This window comes from Agelaius tricolor, unplaced genomic scaffold, assembly GCF_023055355.1.
Source record: "Agelaius tricolor isolate 1412-34295 unplaced genomic scaffold, bAgeTri1.0.p SCAF_2, whole genome shotgun sequence".
Lineage (NCBI taxonomy): Eukaryota > Metazoa > Chordata > Aves > Passeriformes > Icteridae > Agelaius > Agelaius tricolor.
Window position 1 is genome coordinate 49,053,428 of NW_027269262.1, and position 27,751 is coordinate 49,081,178.

Here is a 27,751-nt window from a genome sequence, read left to right on the forward strand (position 1 = left end):
GCAGGTGGTTCCTTCAGCTGCTTTTCTGATGCCCAGAACATGTAGAACGTGCCAATGTGGCTGCTCTAAAACCCAGAACATAGGCTTGTCAATTCTTTAGATTCTCTAGAGTATATCCTGGGCAGATTTCCAAAAGAGTAAAAGCTGATTATGTGCTCAGTGGCACACAAAAGCCCCCAGCATTTTGCTTTGGATATGCTCCTTGGGAAGAAAATCAACTGGTTTTCTACCCTTTGTGTTTCTTGGGCTGGTGGCTGCTCTGTCAGTCCGTGCATGGGAGCAGCCTTCTGCTCATGGTTAGTGCCATCAGTGTCTCAGCTTGAGGATCACACTGACCAGAGGACTTTGCTAATGGTGACTTGCAGGCCCAGAGCCCCCCTCTTTGGAGCTCTGACAGTGCCAATACTTACCAGCCCGTTGCAGGATACACAGGCTTTTCAGATGTGATCCTACTGACACACAAGAGAAAAGAAATGGTATAGACACCAAGACATGAAAGATGGTTCAATTTTTGAAGTTTCTCCTAGTCCTTATTTTAGAGACTAGAGCAGTATTTTTCTTCCTGCTCTCCTATGCTCAGAGCTGTATATCTATAATCTCAGGTGAATGGCACATTTAGTTTGAGTGCTTTTTCTTGACATTATAAAGGTTCTTATTTCAGTGCCCACAAATTATTTTTGAAAGGAATTTCATATTAAAGCACACATTATCACCTGCAGTGTTAAACCAAAAGTACTTTTGTTGTTCAGTAACAAGGTATAAAGCAGGCAATAACCCTTTTTAAACACAGCTGATGTGTTTTAAGATCAGTGCTGACTTATGTTGCATGTCCCAGTACCTGCCTAGGTCCTAGGCCTGCCATTACTTGCTGTTATTTACAATGACAGCACTGCAAATAAAATAGTTCTAATTTGGGTTTTGCTTTTGCTGTATGCAGTGTATGAGTGTATATTTTAGCATAGGCGATACTGCAGTAATGAAAGTCCCACCAAAATGCTATCTAGCTGTGAGTTTACAAGTTCATAAATTTACCAATTATTAATGTTATTGTGTTTGGAAATGTCAGGGTTTGGTCTGCTTCCAGTGATAGCATCTCTTTTAGAAAATATGAACAAGATCTCTTCGGCTATTTTTCTTTATGATGAGGGTATAAATACTGTTTTCCATTATCTGAAACCTTTAAACTGGTTTCACTAGAACATTTATATTTAGCAGAGTATATTTTCTTTCCTCCCTCTGTCTTTTGTTTACGAAGTTAAAAGGGAATCAAATATAAAATGTGTAGCAGTACGGAAACTAAGAGTAATTGAGAAATTCAGATCATGTTGTCCCCATTTTCTTTTGTGTTTTATCATTCTATATAACAGACCATTTTTGACATTAGAAAATAAATACTACAGAATACAGGGGTTAGTTTGTAACATCAATATCATCCTATAAAAAAATTTTAAAAGTAATTTAACAGCCTCTCAAATGGTGCAGTTCTGAAACATGTTAAATAGGAAATCAACTCTAATTTGAATTTTCTTATTTTTTTTAAAAGAATTCATTTATACAGGGTGATTTGATTGTGTTGGCAAACTATAGACAATGTTCCAAATGATGCTTTTGAAAATGCAGTTGTGTGAGGAGAATAGCATTAATTACAGACCTATGATACACAGAACAAATTTAGTGTTGAGATGTCAGTATTTTATTTGAAATTCATCAGAGATATGCAGAGGAGTAGATCTTCCCTGTAGAAGAGCAGAACCTGACAAAGCAATTCTTCCATGACAAAACCAAGGATAAGATATAAGGGCAAATGAGAAAGGTGCAAACCAAAATAGGACATCCATGGCATAATGCCTGATTTCACTTGGTACCCACAAACCTTCCTTTGAAGCTCTTCTTGGAACAGAAGCTATCTAGGCTGTGCCTGGAGCTTCCTGTGCTCCCAGGGTGTTTTGTACTGAGTCCCTCACACAGCACCCAGGGCTGTGCTGTGTTTGTTGGGTGATTCAACCACAGTTTTGTCTGTTCTGGGCAGCAGCCCCATGTTCAGTTGGGTCTGAGGCCATCTGTGGTCACCTGTAGCTGGTTTCAGCTCAGCCTACAGGCACAGTCTGCTTACCACAGAGTTGATACCAGTAGAAATTCTGTCCTGAAGGTAGAACAAAGGAATCTTGATTGCATTCATGTTTGCAATAAGTTTAGAAAATGCTGGCTTTAAACCTGCTTATTCTGCCTTCTTTTTATCCATGGCTGTTCATGAGGTTCACCACCACTTTCACTGTCAGTCTGATGCCTGTTCTTGATGCACCAAATCTGCTTTGTACAGTCAGGTGAAGAACAATATTCATGTAACCATGGGATTTCTCCATGCCACAGGTGGTGTGAACCCAAGTATAAAAAAAAAACAAAAAACATGATGCAGGTAACCTTTCAGAAAACGATATCTGCTCATGTCAGATACACACAGTAAACAAAATAGATAGTAACTTCTTCCAAACAGCAATATTTTCATATTTTTTCTAAAGAATGAAGAGTAAATGTGTTATTTATAGTGCTGGAAGATGAGATAAACTGGAATAAAAATTTACATTAATATCAACCAATAGTGCAGTAAAGTATATCTGGTCTTGTGCATTTTGTTACAGCTTTCTTCATATGGTGGCTTCCTAAGTTACCAAGTGAAATCTTTTGGCTTACCTAGTGAGGGCATGGTTCTTCTGGATAAGAAACCTGATATACGACTAACAGTAAGCTTTAAAATACTATTTTTTTTCCTATAAGCAGTACATGATTTTCATCTTACTAAACAACTATGGCAAATTTTGCTCTTATAGTGGGCTTAACTATTAAAACATTACCTATTAAAACCATTAACTATTTCTATAAAAGTGATTTTACTTCATTTTGCTCAAAACCATCAGCACATCTGTCTCTGTTGCCAAAGTAACATATTATTAAGCATAACTGATTTGCAGAGCAAGTAAAAAGATAAACCAGGATTTTCCCTGTAGAATGTGCCTGTGGAAAAAGAAAATCAATGCATTGCACACTTGTCAACAAGTATGGCCTCATCTCTGCAAAAGATGCCCTGGATTTCATGTGTGATTAATCTCATTTTCTGTGAGATTTTTTTTCAGCATAAAACTAAGCATAATTATAAGACTTCAAGGAACTGAAACAAAAATGCAATTTAGGTTGACATTTTTTTAATTTAACCACTTTAGAGCTAAAATTGAAATCTTTAACTGTTTGTTGAGATTCTCAAGGGGGTGTTTTGTTTCCTCACACCATCAGAAATACCAATTGAATGCTCTAGGATTCTTATTGGGAAATGTACCTCATAAACTGCTACCATAATACCCATAGTTGCTGGTGCACCGGGATGCAAAGACGAGTGTTTCAGAATGCAAAACCATTCTTATTCTAAGGTAATAACTAGTTCCTTTGAAAGGTGATCAGCATTAATTTGATTCTCTTGATGTTTTACTCGCAAACAAGGTTGTTAATAGGGAAGAGCAGTGAAAACCTTGCTGGCACCACAACACAGTGCTCACTATACCACTTTCCTGAGAAAAAGACATACAGTTTTCCTAGTATTACTCAGTTTTGATCCCCCAAACAACAGGATTAATGTGCTTCACCAAATGTTTTTGTATCTGAACACTTTCCCATAACAAGTAGTGAAACAGCAATGTTACATCCTCATTCTCACATAGGGCCAGCAAATGGAAGTTGTTTTTATGGATCCCAACAACCCACTGCCTGATCGTCAATATTACGGCCGAGTGCAGCTGGTTGAGGTAAGAACTGAAAAAGGAATGGCCTTCTTTTCTTTCCAGAGTCACAGAAAAATGCACACATGCAGAATAGGTGCAGAAATACCAAATACTTGGTAACAGTGAGGACTATAAACTTAAACACTGTAGACCTTAACTATAAAGAACACTTTTTATCTCTCTTTACTGCCACAATGAACCTGGGTTTCTGGTTCATGACACCTAATTTTAGCACCTCTGGGCTGGGCATCTTGTCCAATGTAGCTGTTAGCATTCCCTCCGGGGCCAATGGAGTAATGCTGAATCAGTCCTCAATAGAAGGTGATTCATTGCAGCCACAGACTTTACTTAATAGGGATGGAATGAATTGTTATCTGTTTTCTTGGTGTCTAGGTACTAGTTTAGAATGGGGTGTCCAGCATTCAGGTAGGTGAATTCAGCAGGGATTATTCCTACCTTAAACCTGTGCTCAGAAGGTTGAACTGGGTAATTTATTTCATATGCAGGCAAAGAAGATGGTTGTTTCTTCAACCCAAATTCCATTTTCAGCAATGCTGAAAATTGATTAACAGCAAGAAAACCCTGAAAGATTGGGTTTCTAGGATTTCATTTACTCTTAAAAATAAAAGCATTTTTCTTCACGTTTTTATGGTTTGATGGATGATATCTCAAAGAAAATTGGATGACTGAAGATGCTGCTATAGGCTTCTTCACTTTTTAATACCTCAAAGCCATACTTACCTTGCACAGTCAAAGCTACAGCCCTTTCTTCACACTCATTATTTTTTTTTGCACCCATTGTGTGTCTATTCTCCTGGACTCTATTACCCCACACCAGCTGGCACTAGACAAGTCTACTCCAGCATGTTTTCTCCCTTTCTCTGTCCTCTGGTCTTCTCTGAAGCTCCTCTTTCAAGCAGCCGCAGCTCTGTGCTTGTTTTGTGCCCGTTGATGTGCAGGGCAGTGCTGTGCTCATTTTGTACCCCTTGATGTGCAGGGCAGCTTCAGGCACGCCGGCAGCAGGCAGCTGGTGTCCCGAGAAGAGCTGCTGACCCTGCTGTCCAGGCTGGATGGCCTGCACATCCGGGCCCTGTACTTCACGGAGACGCAGCGGCTGGCGCTCGGGGAGGTCGGGCTGGAGGCAGCCAGCAGCGAGGGCAGCGGCAGCGTCGCGCACAGCGTGGAGATGTGTGCCTGCCCGCCCGGGTACGCCGGTGACTCATGCCAGGTAGGAAACATCTGCCTCCACACTGTGCCATTACCTTCTGTCTTTGCCTACAGCTACACATACTGGGTAGTTAGAAGAGCAGGATGGTGGTTAAAGTAATTAAGTGTGCTTCCTGTAAGCCTGTGCACTTTCAATGGCTCCAGTGCTTTCACCGTCTAGGCACTGTGGGGTTATTCTACTTGTGATTTTGCTTTTATGGAGCTGCAAACATAATTTTGCATTTGTAAGGCGCTGTGATGAGGGGTTCTTCTATGATGCCCTCTGAGAGGCTGAATAATCTCTTACTTTACTCGAGAGGAGGTCAGAATTGACTTATCAAAGTCTGTGAGACCATACACAGTAGAGAAGGTTCCTGGTGTTTCTTATTTTAGCAGGGTCCAAGGGAAGTAGCCAAATCCAGACAATTCAGGATACTATTTGTGTAGAAAAACATGTGAAAACTGAAATTAATGTATTTGCAAAAAATATTTGGGGATGTGTTTATGAAAGATAGTGCAGGCTTTGCAAAATAATGCTATTAGTTGAAGACTGGCACTACAGCTGTATATCCTGTCCTTGATGCAGTTCCTGTAGCTGTAATTCTTTTGCTTGTCGCTTTGCTTAGCTTAGAGCTTGGCTGTTGCCATGTGTAAGCACCCAATGCAGCAGAATAAAGCACCAGAGAGATAAGCAGTGCACAAAATATGAGGAATTACTCTCAGAAAATTGTTGAGTATTGCTATAAAGTGGCAATTGCCGTACTAACCTTGCAAAAGCTTTTTGAGTTGAAAATGAATGAATAATATCTAGGCCGGAGCAGCTGCAGAGAGACTGAGCAAAACCATGTATGGCTGGCTTACATTTTGTGTATGCATCCACTGCTCAGGACAGCTAATTCATCATCTAGAGAGTAACCATTTCAGAAATATCTTTGGTTTTTTTCACACTTCTGTTGCTCTGTGTCACACACAAATTCATGAGCCTTGACTGAAAATTCTACTGCCATCCCATTGTTTTCAACATACTGCCTTGGTTAAATTAAACTGTTGGGGTTTTTTTTAATGTAACCTGTGAAAATACAAAGCCAAAGGAAGTGATCAAGACATTCACTGGGAAGTTCGTAAGCCCTGTATATTTATGCAGCATTACTCAGGCAGTGATTTACTGCTGTAATCACCAGGCTGTGTCTCGCTGCCTTAGGTGGGGAGGAGGTGATGCCTGCCACACCCTGACTTAGATATATATTGAGCTACAGGAACTGCGGAGTTACTTGTTAACCTCAGGAACGGTGCTGTGTGCCGAGCACCTTGACTCACGGATAAAGTTTAAAGGTGGGGCCTGTCCCAGCCCAGAACCTCATTAATCTGAGTCAGAAGCTGGAGAAGAAGGGGGAGTAATAAGAGAAAGAACAGTGAGCACTGAAGGGAGAGCAGCGAATGGTCACAGGGGAGCAAAAGTAAAATGATGGCCCAAGCACAGAGGCCAAGAAATGCAGGATGGCTGGTTGTCACTTTAGTGTCCCTTGGGCATTGCCTAGCACAAGATATACAGCAGAGGCTCTCCTATCCCCACCTTCAGGAGAGGAGTCAGTGGCAACAAGTTCAAATGGATTTTTATCCAAGAGAGGTAATTTGCTCATTTTTTCTTCCTTACTTCCTTCCTTCTTTCACTTTGTTTTTAAATGAACTGATTTGGTAACAACTTATATATTACTTAGTATAGAAGTAATGAGAAGATTAACCTTTTTTCTCAAAGTACTAACAAAACTGTGTACAAGAGGTTTGTTTTAAATTGCTGTTTACTTGAAAACAATGATCCTAAAAAGCACTTGAAAGTGCCTGGAGCTTTATCTTCATGTGGGATCAGTTTATCATTTGTGTGGAATCACAAATGCTGCTTCAAAAACAATGTGCCCACGTACTCCAAATGTGTCATTTTAAAGACAGCATAAATAGAAAAACAAAAGGCTGTACAGATTTTTTTCCAAATGCAATTAGAGGTATTTTTAAAATGTTTGATTTATTTTTCTCTCCAGAAAGAGACTTTAAGTAAATAAAATTTATATGCATTAGAGCATCTATTTTACTTAGTCATGCTGTTTAATGTATTTCAGGCTCTGGTTTCTTCTGAAGCTGTGTGTATTGGCTCCCTGTTGTTCAGGGAAAATATTCACTCTTTAATAAATGTGTCTGAAAAACTTCAACTGTCTATTCTAAATTTAGTCCTTGCTCACACTGAAGTCAGTATTCAAAGCTGTTGATGGTATTAGTATTCTGCATAGGTTTTTTTTTTCCCCAGAATTGTCCTACATGTAGAAAAGGCAAAGCAGTGATTGCTGTTTCAACAGCAGCAATTCAATATTCCTTTTGGGTTCTGCTTTGTGAGAAATGAGTATTTTTTTCCCTGTGGTAGTTCTATCATTGAAAATTCTCTGGTTAATCCTGCCTCTGCATAAATACTTATGCCTCCAGCCACTGGAATATGATTTGTGACACAATCCCACAGACCCTTTGCTCTTCAGATTGGTTCCATCAGTCTTGGTGGTGCACTTACTATGAGGAAAGATTTATGGCTTTAGAGTTCATCTGTCACTTGTTCTCTGCATGTTGCTGGGGCCAGCCCCTGCCCGAGAGGCAGAGGCAAGGCAGAGGTGCAGCTCACAAGAACATTGCTGGAGGCAGGAACCTGGGAGGTGCTGGCTTCGTGGGGAGCATGGCTTTCTCCATAAGCTTTTGATCCTCCTTGCACCACGTCAGCTTAGTTCCTGGGGAAAAGAGCTACAGAATAGGAAGAACAGACTGATTTCCAGTCATTTCTAGTGTGATTGGTGTACCCAGAGTATTCCAGGAGAAGATGGGCGTGAATTTGATGTGTATGCAGAAGGACTTCATGCCCATGAGGAATTCCTTGTGATTTTCAATTTTCCTGCTCGTGCCAAGCAAGAGCCTGGTTTTAACATATTAGTTACTACCTCCCTGCTGTAGATAAACAAACTTGATATTTCTTCCTTCATTCAGAATGTCCCTCTGGTTTAGCCTCCCTGTTTAAATCCAACTGTGATCTGACAGGCTGTGCTCCTGCTCCTGTGCCTTCAATAGTTGGAACATTCTTGTCATGCTTCCCTGCTCTCCAGGGCAAGCCTGTACTTAGAAACTAGACCACTGTATGTTTTGTTACATCACCTAGCTATGTCTAGGTGTGGCTTTAGCTCTTGTTAGACTTAACTGTGGAAGTCATGATGAATGTATGTAAAAGGTATCCAGAATTGTTTCCAAGGAATACACTGTAGTGAAATTATTAAGATATAACCACTAATTAGTATGTGAGATTTCCAGGTGCTCTTCTTTAGATTTACACTACAGTGTTCTCATACTCAAATATTTTTCTGTGGTTTAGACATCATATTCTACACCTTTGTATGTAGCCACAGGAAATGTGTTTTTCTCAGAGGTTAGAGTCAAAATTACTAAATCATCACTGCCAAAGTGTCTAAAGCACAGGGTTCAGATGAAACTTTATCTCCATTAATTGCTATTTACTGTATTAAAAAAATTTAAGCAATATTATGAGCTTAGGTGAGCTTGAAAGGAAATGCTTGCCTTCACTACTCCTTGGAATGGAAAACATTTTCAAAATACACTTCCTGTCACATACAAAACTTTCTACCAATGCTCACTAATTTTTTTTCTTTCTTCATGATGTCCAGGAGTGTGGCATTGGATTTTATCGTGAGAATAAAGGAATATTTGCTGGACGCTGTGTGCCCTGCAACTGCAATGGAAATTCAAATAGATGTCAAGATGGTACTGGAAAATGTATTGTAAGTAATAAGTAACGTTCACTAAATTAATTGGAAGAAAAGGAGAAAACAGCATTTCTCTTACTGCAGTATGGACCATACAGTATTGTTAAATTCCAGGCAACTAAGAGCAATCCTTGTATCTCTCATTCTCTTAATTTTATACTGTTAATGAGCATAAGATGTGTACACTTAAATGTACATTTAATGTAACTGTGATTGGTTGGAATGTTTTGTGTCCTTGTCTTCATTTCTTTCTTTCACCTGTAATTTTTGTTAGCTCCTGGTTACAAAAAAGTCAAACTCATACATAAGGAAACATTTGTAGTTATTTATAATAAACCTGAGTCTTATCCTGGCATATGCAGTCCTGAGCTTTATACAGGTGTACTAGGATATGTTTGTATAATGATGACAAACAGCACATTCATGTATAGCATAGGGCTTTGCAGAACTTTGTTTAATCAGCTTCAGTGCAACTCCACTAATCATGGTCTACAGCTGGATGAGTTAAAAATATTGAATTAAATAAGATTAAATGAAGTAATAGAAGTTAGATTAATTAGAAGATTCCAGCTGTTACAGAAGGTGTGGTGGGGTAGATTTTGCTCCCTGGCAAAACCCAAAGCAGCCCTATGGGAGTGGATCAGCCCTCAACAATGGAAGTGTGACACTTGGCTGACTGTGCTTCTCCAGTGTATATCAATGATGCTTCTTTGAATAGCTTATCCTGAAAAATTCCCCCTTAAAAAGTTTTTACTAATTTTTCATTTACTGTGCAAACAAGAACCTTGCCAACATCTTTCATGGTCTGTCTTTTCTGTTATTTCTTCCTCATTCGCAGAGCATCCATTCTGCCTGCGGTGCATTCCTGTGTATTATGTCATTCTCCCTGACTTTGTTTCAACCAACCCTGTTGCTTTAATGGAAACTATAAACCAATTCAGCACTTCTGGGAGATGACTTACAGGCTGCTGCTTTGGAGGGGTAGGGCAGGCTGTGACAGGAAAGTGCTGCGGCACAGCAAGAAAGATCAAGAAGTTTCACTTCAGATTAGAATTATGAAGGCAAATTTTACTTTCACCTCATGAAGTATGTGATCTAAGTTTTTCTTTATCCCATCCTTCTCACAGCTGGATTAACTTCCAGATAGGTAGAGCTAAATCAGCCCTTAGTCCTGGGCAGGCAAAGTCATCTAGAATAATGTGGTGAAAAATGAAAGCCCTGAGGGCCTTTATTTCCATCATGAACTTCTGCCCAACCAAGAGCAAGTTTGTCTCTCAGTAGAGGACAAAACCCTGACATGGTGCAGAGAAGACAAGGAGGTTTCCCACTGTGGAGCCATCAAATTCCACATCCAAAGTGCAAAGCTTGTTCACTTGGCTTCCTGCTCCTTACCTGGAGCCCCAGACCCGAGTACCTACATTTGTGAGTGTCCCTCCAGTGACAGCCTCCAGAGGAGGCTTTGTGAGGGAGGATAAGCCCAGGCTGGCTCCTTCCCCTGTGCAGCAGCACAGCCCTCCCTTGCTCAGGCAGTCGCTCTCCCACTGCTGCATGCTGCTGGAAGGAGAGGAGTGCACTGCCATGCTGCTGGAAGAGGGGAGCAATGGAGGGCACGGGGAGATGGAGAAGAATGAAGACTTTGGTTCTCATGTGAAGGGTAAAAGCATTTCTCTGCCATTAATCAGGCTTTGTGTCCTCGTGGTCCCTGCCCTTCCTCCTGGAAGGCACATTCCCTCAGCAGCAGCATGGTGCCGAGACTTGCTGATTCCATGGCATGTTGCTTCATGTCAAGGAGCCCCATGTGTTTGACGTAATCTCAGTGGCTCTGCTGTGGCCCTGACACTCTGCTCTGACTGTCTGGTACCATATGGGGGCATATAGAGTCAGCTGGAAGTTCTCCTTCAAGGTTTGGAGTACTTGATGGTTTGGAGATGCTGTGGCTCCAGGGATATCTCTGTCCCTGTAAAACTTGAAGGAAGACCCATGAGGGAGTTGCTGCTCTGGGTTCATTGCACTGTGCCTAGGGAATTCCAACCTCTAAATGCCATGTAGCTAGAGGAGCAGCATGGCACATTTAGGGTGGCTTATATGTGAAATAGCTGAAATTTGCTTTGCAGTTACAGAATTGCTTCAGTTTCTATAGACAGAGTGAGCAAAACAAAAAGACAGGGGATAACCTTGTGGGAGGAGGTTGCTCTAAGATGAAACCAGCACACATATTTTAAATACATATCTTCTACTCTTTCTGCAGTTGAGTTTATTACTCAAGATTACGAAAATTGACAGTAATTTTTCAGAAACAGGTTCTGAATTTTCCATTAGGCTTTTGCAGGAATATATGCACCAGCTTTTATAGAGACTGCATTTTAAAATGGTTTCTTTTGCAAACATAGTGCCTTTGTGATATTTGATGTTTAACTTCATGTCAAATGGCTCATATGGGAACTGGAGCTTCTCCTGTTCTTAACCAGAACCTTTTGTCAATGAGCCACAGATAGAGTTCTTTAACCAAAATGAAAATAAATTATGGGTTACCACCTGAGGGAAGAGCTTGTGGTTCAGAGAATCTGGTGTGAAGAAATGTGAAGGACAATGGAGTTTTAGAGGAGATGGGAGAGACAGAGCTATTTCTCATTTGTAGGGAAAAATGCCCCTCTTCTGCCAGTTATGGTAGTAGGGTCTTCAAACATAGCCCTGAGCTACTGAGGTCTCTGAAATGGAAGCACAGTTTGCTCAGTGACTGCTTCCAGCCGATTTCCTGCTTTCTTTTTTCCATCTTTTGCTCTGTTAGTAAGCCTTCAGCTCTGTGGGACATTTGATCAGTCTGTTGCACATAAGACAAACAGTTGTAGAACTTGGGAGTGTGAATGCCTCTCAACTGTTAGTCATTTGATATTTTTCTTATGGCTGCTTATGTATTTTTATGCTGCTTATGTATTTGAACAACTTCTATTTTAAATTAGCAACACTTTAGGTAATGCAAAGGCAACTTCCTTATCTGTACCCATAAAATATAGATGTTTGACAATTAGACAGCAGTAGAATTAAGAATGTTTCTAAACAAAGATACAATTCCCAACAACTGTATCATGGGAGAAGGGGTCAGCTGCATCAGTTTCAATGGTATTCTTAGCTTTTGCTTTCTAGTATTTATTCCAGTTACTACAAAAAATACAAGTAACACATACACTGGAGAAACTACATGAATTTGAATTCTGGTCTGAATCTGCTACATGAAACAATTTTTGTATTAATTTAATGAGATTTTTAAAGGAATGTACTTGGGCTCAATTGATTGCATGCTTTTAGATGGTATCTGCCTTCTAAGTAGTATTAAGATGCAAAATTTAGTTTTATATAAATGTAGTGACTTTTATTTGTAATATGAAGACAGAGCATTAATGCAATGCTCTTTTACTAACTATGAATCTGGCTGAGTTTCTTTAAAAATATGTTTAATTCAACTTATTTATCTGTTGCTTTTCCACAAGAGGGAGGAAATTGTGCTTTTTACAATTAGAAAATGGACTGAAATTGCTCTATTCTGGCTGTGAAGGCAGTTTGGCAATAAATGCTTACTTATATGGAAGAAAAAGAACATATTCTCCAAGTAAATAGGCTGTATTTTTTTAAATAATAGTAAAGCCATATTGAGTGTTAAAGCACTGCTAAATGTCTTGCTCATTTCCTTTCCAAGGACTGTCAGTACAATACTGCTGGGGAGAAATGTGAGCACTGTAAAGATGGTTATTTTGGAGATGCTACTCAAGGTTCCTGCCGGGAATGCCCTTGCCCATACACAAACAGGTATAGTAAAAGCTTGTAAGAAGAGTAAAGCAGAGGAGGGGAAAAAAAATGAGGGAGAGAGAGAAAAAAATCCCAAAGCCCAAACTCTGCTACCATAGGAATATAATGATCTTTTTCTCTGTTCTTATGTTGAGAGCTTGGTGGTCTGTCTCACAGCATTGCCTTTTTTAATAAGATGAATATTCCAATTCTCATTCAGATCCTGAACTTCAGAGGCACACTGCTCATAGCCTTGGGGAGACCCAGACAGTAGAAGTGGGCTTTTTTTCAAAGCCACCAGTACTTCCTTCTCCTTATAGTGAGAAATATGCAATGAGGACTTTTCTCTTACTAGGCATATCCAGAATCCTTATTTTTTACTGGAATGCAAAATGTTTAGCACCATTACTCTGGCTAGGAGATAAGAGAAAACAGTGAAACAAGCCTTCTATAGGAATTCAGAAAAATTATTAAGATGCAAAAACATTTAAGGTCTTAAGCATATATCTAGATCTCTAGAAAAGTATGATTGCTTTTCCTGTCAAAGTTCTGTTTGAAGTGCAAACATACTGAGATGAAAAGTGAAAAAATGAAACTTATTTGTATCTAATAAGGTTGTCAGGCTTTCAAAACTGAGCAGTTAATTGCATTTTAAATGCATGGTATGTTTAGCCAGATTGTCATCGTTGGTCACTTCTAAACATGGTAAATAAAATCAAATTTAAAAAAAACTAAACAAACCCTAAGCTATAAATTGCTAAAGGCACCACATGGTATTTGCCAGGTGCATTAGCACACACCACATAACCTTAAGTAGGAGATTTACACCACCAGACAAAAGATAGGTTTATAATTTATCAGAGGACTCTCAGACAGATCTGGTTTTGACAGCCTCTTCTGCAGGTGCTTGCCTGAGGCTGACTGAACATGTTTTAGTCATTGTTTGCCTTCAGAGCTCTGAAATATCTAGGGAGACCATAAACCTGTGCAGTTTCATAACTGCAGATTAGGGTGGTGAATATCATTCTTGACATAGGAAATGCACCCCACCTGGCATTACTGGAGTTGACAATTTTCCATCCACTCAAATTCCAGTAATTCTTAGTGCAGACCTCTCTCTTTGATACACAGACTTGCTTTATCCAATACTTTAAAAAATGAAAATAGCCCTGATATTTCATTTCATTTTCAGAAAATGAAACATGACCCTGTTTCACCTCCTGCCTTCTCCTTCACAAAAATTGAACTTCGAATCTAGACAAATCTGCTTGAAAGAGCAGAGAAAAAAGTTCATTGTGTTAACCACATCCTTGGGATTCCAAAAACTGTGCACAGCTCTACTTTGCCTTGGTTAAAAAATGCCTTAAAAACACTAGCTACATAAAAATATCCTTTAATGGATCCACCCATTGAAAATAAAATAAAAGAAAAAAGATGTATAAACATGAGGAAAGGTCTGTCTAGCACAGGGTATTGGTTCTTGCCTACTAAGATAAAATAGCTACCCAGACTTGTTTTATGACATCACTATTAGGGTTTATTTTAGGAATTCCTTTGGGTAGTGAACTATTATACTCAGTCCACAGGGCCAGGCAGTTATAATTTTTTGAGTCTAAGGAAATGATTTGCACAAAAAATATGAAACTTCAAAGAATTAGTCACAATGAACTATCTAGAGGCAATTAAATTAGCTGAGAAGTAATTTGGTGGTGTAAAAACTTTTTAATCTGAAAGTCATTAAGCTGAACCTCTAGAGTGTCAAACCTATTTGATCATGTGCTACAATAATGTTTTTGCTTCTTCTCAAAGATTTGCAGTTGGCTGTGTGGCAAATGGTGAAGAAATCCAGTGTCTCTGCAAAGAAGGCTACACCGGAGCTCGCTGTGAGCGGTGAGTAACCTGTTTCTCAAAACCAAGAGTTTGGAGAGATGATAAAAGGCGGGATGTCTCTATTGGGATAGACACGTGGACATATGGACATGCACCTGTGCACAGTATGTATGTCCATAAGAAGCAACTATTTATATGAACAGCTGCTGAAGAGTGGTGCTGTGGTGTGATTTCCAGTCACAAACCCAATACTCCCTGGGGAAATGTAAGCAATTCTCCACAGACTGACTGCACCATTTTTACTGACAAGAGGTGTCTGCCTCTTTGCTGAAGTGCCCTATGCCTTATCCTGCACTCTGGTAATAATGACTCCCTCTTATTTCACTCCTTTTCAAGTTAAAAACATTTCCCCTTTTCCTCCAGTGTGTACGATGGTGCCTCAACAGCAACCATGTAGCACCATATCCTTCATCCCAAATCATTCTGGTGTGCTCCTCAGTTGGCAATTACACACACCAGGCTGAAGCCATCTCTTTTGCTGGAATATTGTAGCAGTCTGGCAAAGCAAGAGAGGAACAGCATGGCAGTTTCAGGCAGGCAGAGGAACCAATTTCACTGAGTTTCAAATCCAGAGAGAACTGAAGTGTAATGGAGTGGTGTTGTCTGGTTTGGAAATTTGAGGCTGAGTAAGTCATGATGGCACATCTGAAGACAGGACCTGCAGTAGGACCTGGTCTTGTCCTTCAAAACTGGTGCCTTTGACCCTGTCAAATCTGCAGGTTATAGGTATTTTCTGTTCCAGGTGTAGCTGTACCTCAGCTGCTCATCATGGCCCTTTGATCCCGCATTATCACCCTTACAGATCTTACCACAGAGTAACTTCTGGGAATGGTAGCTATCCAGTGTGAACAATGTATTTTACCTTTAAAATATTTCGAGCTCAGTCACACAGACTGCTTTGCTGGCAGGAGGCAAGAGGGGGTATCACACAGCAGAAGGGTGATGATGTCATTTAGTGCTGTTGCTGTTTGAAATCTCAGCTATGCTTGCAGTGTGATCCCCCTCAGTACGTGTTTTCTGGTGGGATCACAGACCAGAACTGTGTGGTTTTCTTGGCTAAGCCTTTTCAAATTCTTGTCAGATTAAGTGAATTATTCCTGCAAGAGCACTGTGGGAGTTCTTTTATTTTTAGAAAAAAAAATCTGCAGCATTCACAAAGATATTTTTAGCATAGTGCAGAGGATACTGTAAACCAAAAATATATTATTTCTGTCTAAGTCAAGACATGAAATCAAAAGTTCTTGAAAGTTTCTTCAGGCAAATAACTGGGTTTTTATCTCAAGGGAAAGTATATTCCACAAAATTAGCTTCAACTATTTAATAAATATTACTTGTATCTCCTTATCTAGCTGTGCTCCTGGATATTTTGGAAATCCACAAAAATATGAAGGCTTCTGTCAGAAATGTAACTGTAATAATAATGGACAGCTGGCTAGCTGTGACCACCTGACTGGAGGTATGTGAGAGCCTGTGAATGGAGCATTGATCTGAATGGAAGGGGGAGCATTGTTTTCTCTTTGGGAAGCAAAGAAGGAAAAGAAGGAAGGTATTGGATAAACTGAACTGAAAGAAAGATCTAGGCTTACAAGACATGTAGATAATTTTTTTACAAAATGTAAGATTTCCTAAAACACAGCACCACAGTAATAGAAGGGCTGTCCATGAGTCATCAGGTTTACCCTTCTAAATGGTTTTGTCTTGTATTTACCTCCATAAATACTGCCAACTTTTTGGTTTTGTTTCATGGCAGTGTTTTTAAATATGTCATGGTTCCTTTGTTGACAGGGTTAAATCATATCCTGCCAGTCTGTCTTACGGATTTAGGAAACTGAGCATCCTCAAAATGTCTTTTTAAAATGTATTTGGCACAGTTTAGTGAAATCTTCAGATTCTGCTTCAGGCACTGCCATCTTAGGTATCCAAGATTTCTGCATTTGCAATGGAAGTTAGAACCTGACTCAGGGAGGCTCTTTTATAAATCCTGCTACACTGCTCTTCTAGCTAAAACATTAATGATTTCCCAGAATCAGTCACACATGTACTTCACTACTAGTAAGCTCTTACATAATGCCATGGACATAGGTTTGCTTTATCTATTAGAATTCTGAAATAAAGAGCCTGATCTTACATTCCTCAGAATGTCTTTACCTTGATTCACCTCAGTCCCTTAGGATACTCCTTTATATTCAGAAATACAGAGGCCACTGCTCCTGAAATGTCCTTGATTCTCCCATATTTTCATTCACCAATAACATTTCACTTTTCCTTCCCTGTAGACAGATTTTCTTCCTCATATGTTAGCAAAGTTTCCAACTAATAACTCCAAATATTTCTGTACTCCTAATTTCTCTGCACTGCTGTTCATCCTGCAGTCTAGTAACTGCAAGGAACCCATTGTCTGTCCTTGGCCACAGAAATCAGAAACAGCAGGTGATGTGAACTGCTGTTGGCAGCTGGTGCAATTTTTCAATAGCTTGCTCTCATTTCATATTTAATCATTGAAGTAAAACATCTCTATTATACCTTGTATGGAACAAATCCAAGCAGTTTTTGATGTTTTATCATTCCTTTCTTTTTTGAAGCAACAGTTTGCCAGGACAAACTAATCCATAGGGCAATATTCAACAAGCCCGTTTGTTTTCCTCCAGCTACACCTCCTGATCAGCATTAGTTCCTTTCTCTGCATTAGGAATAAGCCCCTCTGTGATCATTGGCACAGCATGTTCTAGCAGGTTCCTTTTGCATGGTGTTCGGTGCTTGGCCAGCGCTTCACCATTTCTTGGCTGATGCTGTTGGTGCACAAGCTATAATAATAGTTTTATTTAATTGGTACTTCACGGTGACAGCTGAAATGTGCCTGCTGTTAGCTGAACTACACAACAGCAGAACTGCAGGGATGTCTGAATTTCAGAGGAATTTCCTTCATTCTCTTAAAAATTCTTTATGATATGTCTCCTTCTGGCAGCAGTAATCACTACCAACCCTGTTTAACTTCCTGACGACTTAATGTGCAAGTGCCAAAGGAAATGGCACAGCTAGGCAGTTTGTTCCAGGCTGTTTCATGCTGCTGGTAAAGTTCAGGTCCAATTTTATCACTGTATCCTCTCACAAGCTGCAAGCTGTTGATGACTCTTGACAGTGGCAGCCTATACTGAGTGCATCCTTTTCCCTTAGAGTAAATGACATAGAATCATTAAGGTTGGAAAAAGACTTTCAAGATCATCGGGTTCAATCTTTGACCAAGACGCATGGCCCTTTTCATTTTCAAGAGGAGATGACAGCTTGGCAGTGGGACCAAGCCTGTAAAAGGAACTTGGGCATCAAGATGGGGAGATTCCTGTCCTATATGATGACATTTTTAGGAGCCAGTTCCTCTCCTGTATCCTAGAAGTTAGTATCCTAGGATGTTACTCCACATGCACCTGGAGACTGTTAAGCTTCTTATAAAGGGTTTGTAAAAACCAAACAAAAGAGTGCATTGGACAGGAAATCATCTGTGCTGGCTTGTTGGAAAGTCTGAGGGCAATGTTTGTTCTATGCGACCTGCATCTGTGGTCCAAGCTCCTTGCCTTGTCTTACGTATGGCACCTCCATCCATGCACACACACTGTGGATTTCTCTCAAGCTTGATTAATACCTTAATCTTGCAAGCTGTGGCAGGCATGAAGGAAGGCCATAAATATTTCTCAGTTCCTTGTGGGTAAGACATTCTTTGGGGAATCAGAACCTGTGGTTTTAACCTGGATACTGAAGTAGATAAAGGGGTTTGAACATATGTCCTGGGTGAAGTGCTTTAGCAATATAATCTTGTCTCCAGTCCTGGTGGTGTTATTCTAGGCAAATTCTGGCAATACATTTGAGAGGGTCTCCTGCTCCTATCCAATTAGCATATATTGTGGGATTACAGTAGGTTTCCTTTGAGGGATGGAAAAGGTGTTGCATTCATCAAGGCATTAGTGGGAGTTGAATGTTCTGGCGTGCTCAAGCCTTCTGAACATTTCAGCTCATTCACAGTGGGTATGGATTTATGAAAGGGCAACATCATGTTTTAATGGCAGCATCATGCTTTAAACATGAAAAGTGAGGGGAAAAATGCAGTAGTATTTCCATAAGAAGACTTTGGTTACTAATGACTAATCTTGTGATTTCAGAATGTTTCAATAATGAACCAAAAGATGTGGATCCCAATGAAGATTGTGATGGTAAGTGCTAAAATAGAACTGCAGTTGGATCACTTTCAGCTGGCTCTGAATACGTACTGCTGACTCTTTTAAGGGTGACATAGTTTAAAAAGGACTGAGATATCCTGCAATGAATGTTTTAAAAGCAAACATTCAACCAGATACTTGGAAAAATGATTAAAGAGGTTCTCATCTAGTCAGATGTAAATGGAACCTCCTCCTTACTTCTGACTTAAGTCACTTTCCTTAATGCTGCAGGCTTTGTTGTTGCCTTTGTTCTTCTGACTACACCAGGTGACAAGCTTCAAAGCTTTTCCACCATTACTAATGTGTTTAGTTGAATGTTCTCTGTGTAAAATATCAAGGATATGTATTGATTTCCACTGCTCCCTCCAGCCTGTGACAGCTGTGTGATTACACTGCTGAAGGATTTGAGCACAATAGGTGATGAGCTTCAGCTCACCAAGTCTCAGCTGCAAAATGTCCATGCAAGTACCCACACTCTGGAGCAGATGAGAGACCTGGAAACACGCATCAAGGACTTAAAGGTAGGCACACAGAAACACAGAAAAGAGAGTTTCAGTTTAAGTGGATAGGCAATGAACCCAGGAACCTTTGCCCTGGTTTTGTCACATGCATCAACTCTGGATTCCAAATACCAGATGTTGGCAGCACTGGACTTCACCTGTTATAAGGTAGCTGTGTAGGTTTCCATGTCATGCTCTGAAACAGTTTTCTGAGTCCTGCTCCCTTCGGAAGTTAACCTCTGAGGTGTCCCTCTAGCTATGTCTATTTCAAGCACTTCATGTCTCTGCATCCGAAAACCCTCAACATTCCCCTTGCCATTACCAAAATTCATTCTAAAAAAATGTTCTTTGGTTGGAATAGCAGTTGCTATAGTTCCAGATAAAACCCTCAGGTTTTGGGAAGGAATTGTTTTCATATCAGTAATTCCGCTTTTATTTACCTTGGGTAAAGATTTAATCCAGTGACATTTTTGCTTTTTGTCTGCTGTGCAGTGGGTGACTTATTGGATTAATTTTTTCCTTTCTTTTCAGGTCTTATTGAACAATTACCGTTCTGTTGTTCATAATCAAGGTTCTAAGGTAGATGAGTTGGAGACAGAATTTGTTAAACTAAATCGTGATGTAAATGCTCTCCAGGAAAAGGTGACTTACCAAATCAATTAAAAGTACATGTCTCCTGACTACGTGTTAGCATGCTGTATCCAGATACTTTAAATCTAATCGTTTTTTTCCTTGCTAGGCTGAAATGAACTACAAAGAAGCTGAGAGATTATTTGACAATTTTGGCCAAACTCATCAGAAAGGAAAGGATTTGGTTTCACAAATACAAGTAGTGGTCAACAATATACGAGGTAAAAAATAATTTCTAACTCATGTTTTGTTTTATAGCATCTTTTCAGCTTATTTGCAATATTCTTAATTACACATAAGAGATTTTCTTAGAAAACAACTTTGTAAATCAGAATTTAGTCACGGCTCTAGTATTCACTCTTCCTATTAGAAATCTAATATATAATGTTAGTTTAGGACCCTACCTTCCCTATGAAGTGAAAAGGGACAGAGAAGATTCACTACAGAGACATTTCAAGCAACAAATCTGACTATCCTAGACTTGAAGAGTATTTCAAGTCTAACTTTGTTTTGGGTTGTTATCATGGGCTCTTTAAAGTTAGAAGCTTAAAATTATTGCTGTGAACTTGGTCATTTGGGACAAATTTCAAGGCCAATGCCATCTTGCTCTCTCTGGTTGTGTGTCATAGGATACTTTTCATCTTAATAAAATTAATGGAAAATGGATCAGTTTCATTAAGGAAAAAATAAAGACATGCCTATTCCTGAATTCATTAACGAAGCAGATCCATCTCAGAGAAGATGTTGGCTCTGTCATTTGGGAATCTTGAATAGGCTTAAGCACATCCTGTTTTTAACTTTGACAGTGCTTTTTTTTCAGTGTTCTTGGAACAGGTAGCTGGCACAAACGCAGAAGGGAACAACCTGCCCCTGGGAGATGCCTCTGAGGAGCTGGCCGAAGCGCAGCGCATGATGGCCGAGATGCGGAGCCGCAACTTCGGCCAGCTTCAGGCTGAGGCAGAGAAGGAGAGGACGGAAGCTCAGCGCTGTAAGTGCTGCTTCTCTCAGCTTCTGACTTTCTGGAAAGATCAGTCTTAAGTCTGAAGAATTATTGATAGGGTTGGAGTAGAGGGAGGGGCCTTTTGCAGTGTATCCCTGAGATTTGAAGCTGTTGTTAGTCAACAGGAAAGCGGTCATTCTGGAGGGGATTTAAGGGCATTTTTAGTGTGTTATGGAAGAAAATGAGTTGAGCTGGGGAAGAAACCCAGTAGATCCTTCTTTTGTAACTAGATCAATCTCAGTAAAATAAAGATGTAGCCCATCTTAACACACCTATGCAATACTTCTGTGTATTGTAAGAAATAGGCAGTGGTACACAGAGTTATTTTAGAGGAACTGCATGTTTAATTTAACAACAGATTTTCAGAAGTTGCTAGAGTAGTCCAAGGGCCAGGTCATACAAGGACGAGGAAGTTCAGGAGTTCTAGTTGCACTAGTTGTACTCCTTGTCATGTTCTTTGCAAGTGTTTGACTGGGACGTTCAGAAACTTGATTCCAGACATCAAGAAGAGTTGCAGGCTTAATCTCCAAACCAGGGGCATGGTGGAGGAATGTGGAATGTGAATGTCACCCATATGAGTGACAGTTAATTTCCATCAACCTTGAGCATTGATACCTACCTCTGAATGACTCTTCTGTATTCTATTTTGTCAGCAGTGAAATGGGCATGCTGAAGAGTGTGATTAATTTGACATCTTTTGTGTTCCTATATTCTTTGAAATTAAATGTGCTTGTATCTCTCCATTGATTACAGAGGAGGCTTTGATAACTAGTGCAGTTGTAGATGTCTACATTGTAGATGGAATTGTTGATGAAATTGTTGTTTTCATATAAAAAAGAAAATTAGTATTTTCAGATCGGCATCATCCTTACTTAATTAAGAGAACATTTATCTGTGTTCTGTGTCTGCAGCAGCAAACTAGTGAGCAGATTTGATCCAGCGAGATGCTGAATAGTATCTTTGCTATAGTAGCACTGAAATTAGCATTGCAGAAGATGCTCAGTTCGCAAAAGTACAGCTTTATAATCCGAAATGTCAAGGCATTTTTAATGAAGTTTGTTCTGGTCCCTTTCTTCTCTGAACAAAACTTTCCTTTCTGGTCCTGATCCTGATACTGCAGTACTGGCACGTATTAAGAATGAACTACAGAAGTACCACCGAGAGAATCGTGGGCTTATTAAAGTTGTGAGGGATGCACTGAATGAATATGAATCCAAAATCACTGACCTTCGTGAAGCTCTGAACAATGCGACAGCTCAAGTCAAGCAGGCTGAAGGCTTAAACAGAGACAACACAGTTCTGTTAGAAGACATTAAGGTAATGTTGGGAATCAGGAGAAAAAAAAATTAAACCTCAGAAGAGAAGAAGTGGTTTTGGTTGCTGCTTTTGACCTCACAAGGCTAAGCAGCACTAATGCTTTATAGACTTGCTTCAGGGTCCCTTTCTGTCTTCTGATGGGTGTGTGGACAGGTGTAAATGTGTTCTGCTGCTTATGGTCTCTTTGTGTGACCAGAACAGTGTGACCTAGACATAGCTCTGATGAGAGCAGGGAAGGACAGTCTCTTCCCAGCACTTCTTTCCAGCTGCCACTAGTGCTTTTGTTTCCTTTTCAAGACCAAATTCCTGATGCTGATGTACTTTTCATAGTAAGTTCTTCAAAGTATTTAGCTTTAACAGCCATGAAAGATGGGAGCAAAAATGGGTGCAGTACTGTTAAATTATTTGGGATTAGTGTTCCACATAACAGCTTCTGATGTCTCATCAGGACAAGGAACAGCTGTTATTACTTAGCAGTATTTGAATTTTAGAGCTGGTAAAATAGTACAAGGAATAAATGTGCTGCAGGACACCTTCTCTTAATTGTGGTCTTGTTGAAATGTATCACTGGTTTAGCACACTCATTTAATAAAAAAAAGTGACTGTACCCTTGGTAAATCCTACTGCCAGCTAGATTAGGTTTGGGTTTGTTTTGTTTTGTTTTTAATTTTGGTTTCAAGATACAGCTTTTCCTTCCCCTTTTCTTAACTCAATCACATGTTGTTCAACTTCTCATTTTTCCTCAGAAACGGATTGAAGAGACAAATGTGCAACAGAATGGTGTCCTGGATATTCTGAACTCAGCCCGGTCTTCCCTGACACAAGCTAAGAGTGTACTTGGATTATTGCAAGAGAGCAAAGAGGTAAAGTTTAAGAGAAGGTAAAAAACCCCATTATCTTCTCGGACATGAGGCTTATCCGAGCCAGTCAAGAAAGAGAGGATCCCACGGCCCATCCTGGATGTATAAGGAGTCTGCCTGCCTGCACAGGTTTCTGTAAGAGAAGCTTGTTGGGGACTGTGATGTGTCTGAGGAAGACACTGAACTGCAGATATCAGAATCTGGGAGAACATCTGTGAGAAGTACCATAAGCAGTTGTGGTATTCTTGTCTTTCTTTCTGGTTAATTGCTTTTAGCCACTGTCAGAGGGGCAAGATACTAGGCTAGAAGGGTCTTTGCTCTGACTCAGCTTTTATGTAATGGGTCTGGAAGCATAATGTAATGACTCCAGTAACCTGTAGAATAAGTTGGGAGGGAATGTTTTTCCCTTTGGTCTCCTTAGGTGCAAGGTATGTGTAACACTGAAGTATACATGGACAAAATTAAACATGTACAAATACAAATAAAATTATATCTTTTTAAAACCATAGGAATATGAAATCCTGGCTGCTCAGCTGGATGGAGCAAGGAAGGACATGAATGAAAAAGTGGCAAATCTCTCATCAGCAAGCAAAGAACCACTGGTGGTGAGGGCCGAGGAGCATGCCAAATCTTTGCAAGATTTGGCAAAACAACTGGAAGAGTATGTTGCCATTCCTGTAAATGAGTAATTTTTGTACAGAACAAAAAGAGTGGTTGTAATGATCTATAATTTCACTTGCTTTTGTAACTGTTTGCAAAACTAGGGAGAAATTCGGTTGGTCTCTTTCTGCTTCTTCATGATTTACAGAAGTTTTCTTTTTTTCCAAAACCCACGTCTTCCTGTGTTTTTCCTGGTTGTTTCCCCCCCAGAAGTGTGAACTCATGTAATACTGTTTTATACTACTGTACTAACACTTCATTAACATCTTACTAGTAAGAGAAAATCCTCATGTACAGAGTGGGAAGATGTTTAGAATATTTTTGTAGAGTTATTTCAGGTACTCGTACTCAGGGATGCTTATATGGTATGAAAGAATTGAGGCAAATAATTTGAATAAATGGTTGTCTTGGAAGTCTTCAGACATGCCTGCTCAGCACTATGGAGGAAAAGACCTCCATTGGTTTTCTCATCCTTCTAGGAATCTTCTCAAAAGGCAAAAATATTATAAACTTGATAGGAATTAAGCATTTCTCTCTCCATTATTTGTACTTTGGACTGGAATTATGAGTGGGGTTTTGGAGGCCTTCTGTGATCCATCAGAACAAAATGAAAAAAAAAAAAGTGAGATCCTGATTTACTTTTCCCTGGTCAAATTGTTTGCATTTTGTCATAGCACCAACTACAAAGTTTCAGAAAGTTAAATTCCAGAATACCTAACAGCTGGAAAATTCTTGGGTAAAAAACCCACATTTTCATTACTTTTTTTGTTAATTGAAAAAAATCACACTGAAAACTAAGAAGTCACTGTTCTCACAAATACAAGGCAGCTAGTACTAGATAGCTGTATAGCTCACAGGGAGTGGATAGAAGAGATTTGCTTGTTGTTTCTGATCCCAGAGCTGATGTGCTGGTTCTTGGGGAAAACACAAAAGGTGTTGTAGTTACTCCATGATCTGACATCTACAATTCTCTGAATTCCTCTTAATTGTATTTGGAGGGCTGGGATTGAGGCACCTTATTATTGACATATGCTTTGGTGAATTCTCTCCATCTTAATCATTTGAAGGCTGCTTTGGAGTCTCATAGCTCTGCTTTTCCATATGCTTGAACTTATCCTGTTTTCTGAAGAGTCTTAGAGTCTTTCCATGTTTGTCTATCTCCAAATTTGATATTTTTTGTAGAATGAAGTCACAGATCTAATTGAAAATCATTTTCTGTGTTGGTGTTACTTAGAAAATACCGAGTTCAGATCTGTTTGGAATCCATCTCACAGCCTTGGAAGAAGGCTGCATTTTTCACCCTGTTTCCCACAGGATAAAGAACAGTGCCAGGAAGGACGAGTTGGTAGGCTGTGCTGTGGAAGCTTCTACTGCCTATGACAATATTATTGGTGCCATCAAGGCAGCAGAGGAGGCAGCCAACCAAGCTGGGAAAGCAGCTGACTCAGCTTTATCGGTAAGTATCAGTGAGTGTCCACATCACTGTAAACTTGTTACAGCCAGGGGTCTATTTTCTTTAACTATCTCAGAGGCCCCAAAATCAAACACCCGTGTGTCTTGGCATGCTTTATTTTTCTGTGACTTTTTGTATGAGTTGCTGTTCTGCATGTTGAATAATTAGTCTTGGCTCAGCACTAACCAGGCCAATTACTGCCTTTTTGATGGGAAAGGCATGTGAGTACTGACTGTTGCTTTCAGTGAAAAATAAAGAGCTCTTACAAGGCAAGCCTGGTAGTCACTGCAGGTGATTTCAGGTATTCTCTTTTACTCTGCATTACTAATACCCACAAGCTCTTCAGCAGAGATATAGCATCCAACAGCTGTATGCTGGTAATTTCCTCCTAATGCCTTAAAATCTGTCTGAAGATTGCTAAAGACCAAGGTTGTAGTATGCTTGAATTAACCTGGGGAGTTGTTGCTAAAGGTTACATTCTTCAGATTACATCTCAGTAGAGTTGGGGGTTTCTTTAAATTGGATTGGGCTCTCTCTTTTACTCTTTAAATTTTAATGTAATTACCGAGTGATCTTACAGTACCATGCTTCTATTGTCAGACTGTGAAGAGAGAAGACCTATCAGGAAAAGCTGCAAGGTTAAAAACTGAGAGCAGTGCACTCATGGATCAAGCACAGGAGACTAAAAGGACATTGCAAGGTACTAAGAAAGAAAGTGGTACTAGAAATGTTGGCACAGTGTGAGAAACGTTCCTTGAACCATAAATTTTCACATCTTCAGCACTTGTTCAACAAAAAAATGCAAGTTCCATTACAGTGGGACTTTTTGTCATAGTTATTCCCATGGCAAAAAGGCAAGAAAGTAGATTTCTGGCTCCTGCTATGCTATACGCCTTTGCAGTCCTCCTGTCCAGCAAATTCTTTGCCTTGTGCTTGTTTTGCAGTGGACTCAATGCTCAGTGGCAGCATGAGCTGTGTAAGAGTACAGACAAGTGCTGCAACACCATCTGTCCAACAGAAAATTGATATTTTTCTTTGAAATTCTCATGGGGCTTTCACTGTTTTGCAGCTATTGGTCCTAACCTGGAAGACCTAAAGCAAAGACTTGATGTCGCTGATGGAAAGACAAATGCACTGAAAATTGATCTTGTCACCGCTCAAAACAATCTCAACGGGATAAACAGAGGTTTGTTACTTATGGATCACTTCTGGCCTGCCCCTTTTATCTGTTATTGTAAGAATTTGCATGTTCATTTCTGTCTGTTTCAGATGACATTGACAGCATCATCACCAGTGCAAGGAACATGGCAGAAGATGCCAACTCTGTCACCAATAGTGTGTTGGGTGAACTGGTCCCAATTGAAGCAGAAGTGGAAAGAATTAAGAGTAACTATGGAAGCACACAGAGTGCCACCTTCAATAAAGCACTGATGGAGGCAAACAATTCAGGTATTGCAGGTGCTGTGAGGGACCTACCAAATCCCTGTAAGGGTGACCATGGCCAGTTTGCAGCAGGAGCTTTAATCACTCAAGAGTTAGGCACGTACCCTAAGGTAGTATTCTGAACTTCTTTTATGGCCAGTAGAAAGGGACAGGCACAGCAGAAAGTGACTCAGGCCATTCTGTGCTATGTGTTAAAAGCTAGTGCCATGAGTGGTCTTTAAAGATTTGGAGGCCAGTTGCTAATGGGGGACCTCAGGGGTCAATACTGGGTCTGATCCTGTTCAACATCGTTATTAACGATCTGGATGATGAGGCAGAGTGTGCCTCAGCACGTTTGCTCCTAACACTAAACTGGAAGGAGTGGCTGATACACCAGAGGGTTGTGCTGCCATCCAGACAAACCTCAACAGGCTGTGGAAATAAACTGCCAGGAACCTCTTGAAGTCCAAGGAGAAGTCCTGGACCTGAGGAGAAATAAACCTATGTACCAGTATAGGCTGAGCAAGTGGCCAAGCTGGAAAAAAGCTTTGTAGGAAAGGGCCTCAGGGTCTTGGTGGGCATGAAGTTGAAGATGAGCCTGCAATGTGCCCCTGGGGTAAAAGGTTTAAACACAGGAGATTCCCTCTGAACATGACAAAACAGTTCTTTTACTGTGAGGGGACTGAGTACTGGCACAGGCTGCCCAGAGAGGTTGTCTCTGAGTCTCATCCTCAGGAATATTCAGAAGCCTGCCTAGACACAATTCTGGGCTACTGGACCTGGCTGGCCCTGCTTGAACACGGGGGTTAGACACTGTGACCTCCAGAGCTCTTCCAGCTGCTCTGTTATTATGTGATTTTCTACTGCATTGGCTAGAGAAGGGCCCCAGACTATTAGCTTAGGCTACATGTCTGTTAACTGAAATTAAGTGAAAAGTATTGCACAGAGGCAGTGCTGAATACAAAATAAGGGACAATCACATTCCCAAGCAACTTCATTTTACATCTTCTCAGCAGCTTTATCTGTTAAAGTCAAGTAAGATAAAAACATTTTAAATTATGTAAATACAAGAGCTAGTCCTGCATGGTATTGCAGCATTGTAAGTCATCCCTGCAGTTACAAAACCGGTTTAGAAGTCATATTTAGAAAAAACAAAAGGTCTACATTTCATTTTATTTGCCTTCTGCATCATTGGGTTGGAGATGAGAAATTGTTTCCTATTATGAAAAAAGTTAAAATTCTCATC

The 27,751-nt window shown here is 40.0% G+C and overlaps 1 protein-coding gene across 2 annotated transcripts in view; it reads left to right on the forward strand.

Moving 5' to 3' along the window:
- The window catches only part of LAMA3 (laminin subunit alpha 3), a 106,170-nt gene that overhangs the window by 61,781 nt on the left and 16,638 nt on the right, over nucleotides 1–27,751 (forward strand). For both annotated transcript variants that reach the window (XM_071418332.1, XM_071418340.1), the window contains exons 38-56: nucleotides 2,640–2,741; nucleotides 3,711–3,794; nucleotides 4,768–4,998; nucleotides 8,684–8,797; nucleotides 12,477–12,586; nucleotides 14,375–14,455; nucleotides 15,805–15,911; nucleotides 18,607–18,657; nucleotides 19,033–19,184; nucleotides 19,695–19,805; nucleotides 19,903–20,014; nucleotides 20,614–20,781; nucleotides 21,914–22,110; nucleotides 22,857–22,973; nucleotides 23,480–23,631; nucleotides 24,945–25,086; nucleotides 25,684–25,783; nucleotides 26,153–26,269; nucleotides 26,353–26,532. In XM_071418332.1, the coding sequence (XP_071274433.1) occupies nucleotides 2,640–2,741; nucleotides 3,711–3,794; nucleotides 4,768–4,998; nucleotides 8,684–8,797; nucleotides 12,477–12,586; nucleotides 14,375–14,455; nucleotides 15,805–15,911; nucleotides 18,607–18,657; nucleotides 19,033–19,184; nucleotides 19,695–19,805; nucleotides 19,903–20,014; nucleotides 20,614–20,781; nucleotides 21,914–22,110; nucleotides 22,857–22,973; nucleotides 23,480–23,631; nucleotides 24,945–25,086; nucleotides 25,684–25,783; nucleotides 26,153–26,269; nucleotides 26,353–26,532 (2,428 nt within the window). The remainder of the gene's footprint in view (nucleotides 1–2,639; nucleotides 2,742–3,710; nucleotides 3,795–4,767; nucleotides 4,999–8,683; nucleotides 8,798–12,476; nucleotides 12,587–14,374; nucleotides 14,456–15,804; nucleotides 15,912–18,606; nucleotides 18,658–19,032; nucleotides 19,185–19,694; nucleotides 19,806–19,902; nucleotides 20,015–20,613; nucleotides 20,782–21,913; nucleotides 22,111–22,856; nucleotides 22,974–23,479; nucleotides 23,632–24,944; nucleotides 25,087–25,683; nucleotides 25,784–26,152; nucleotides 26,270–26,352; nucleotides 26,533–27,751) is intronic.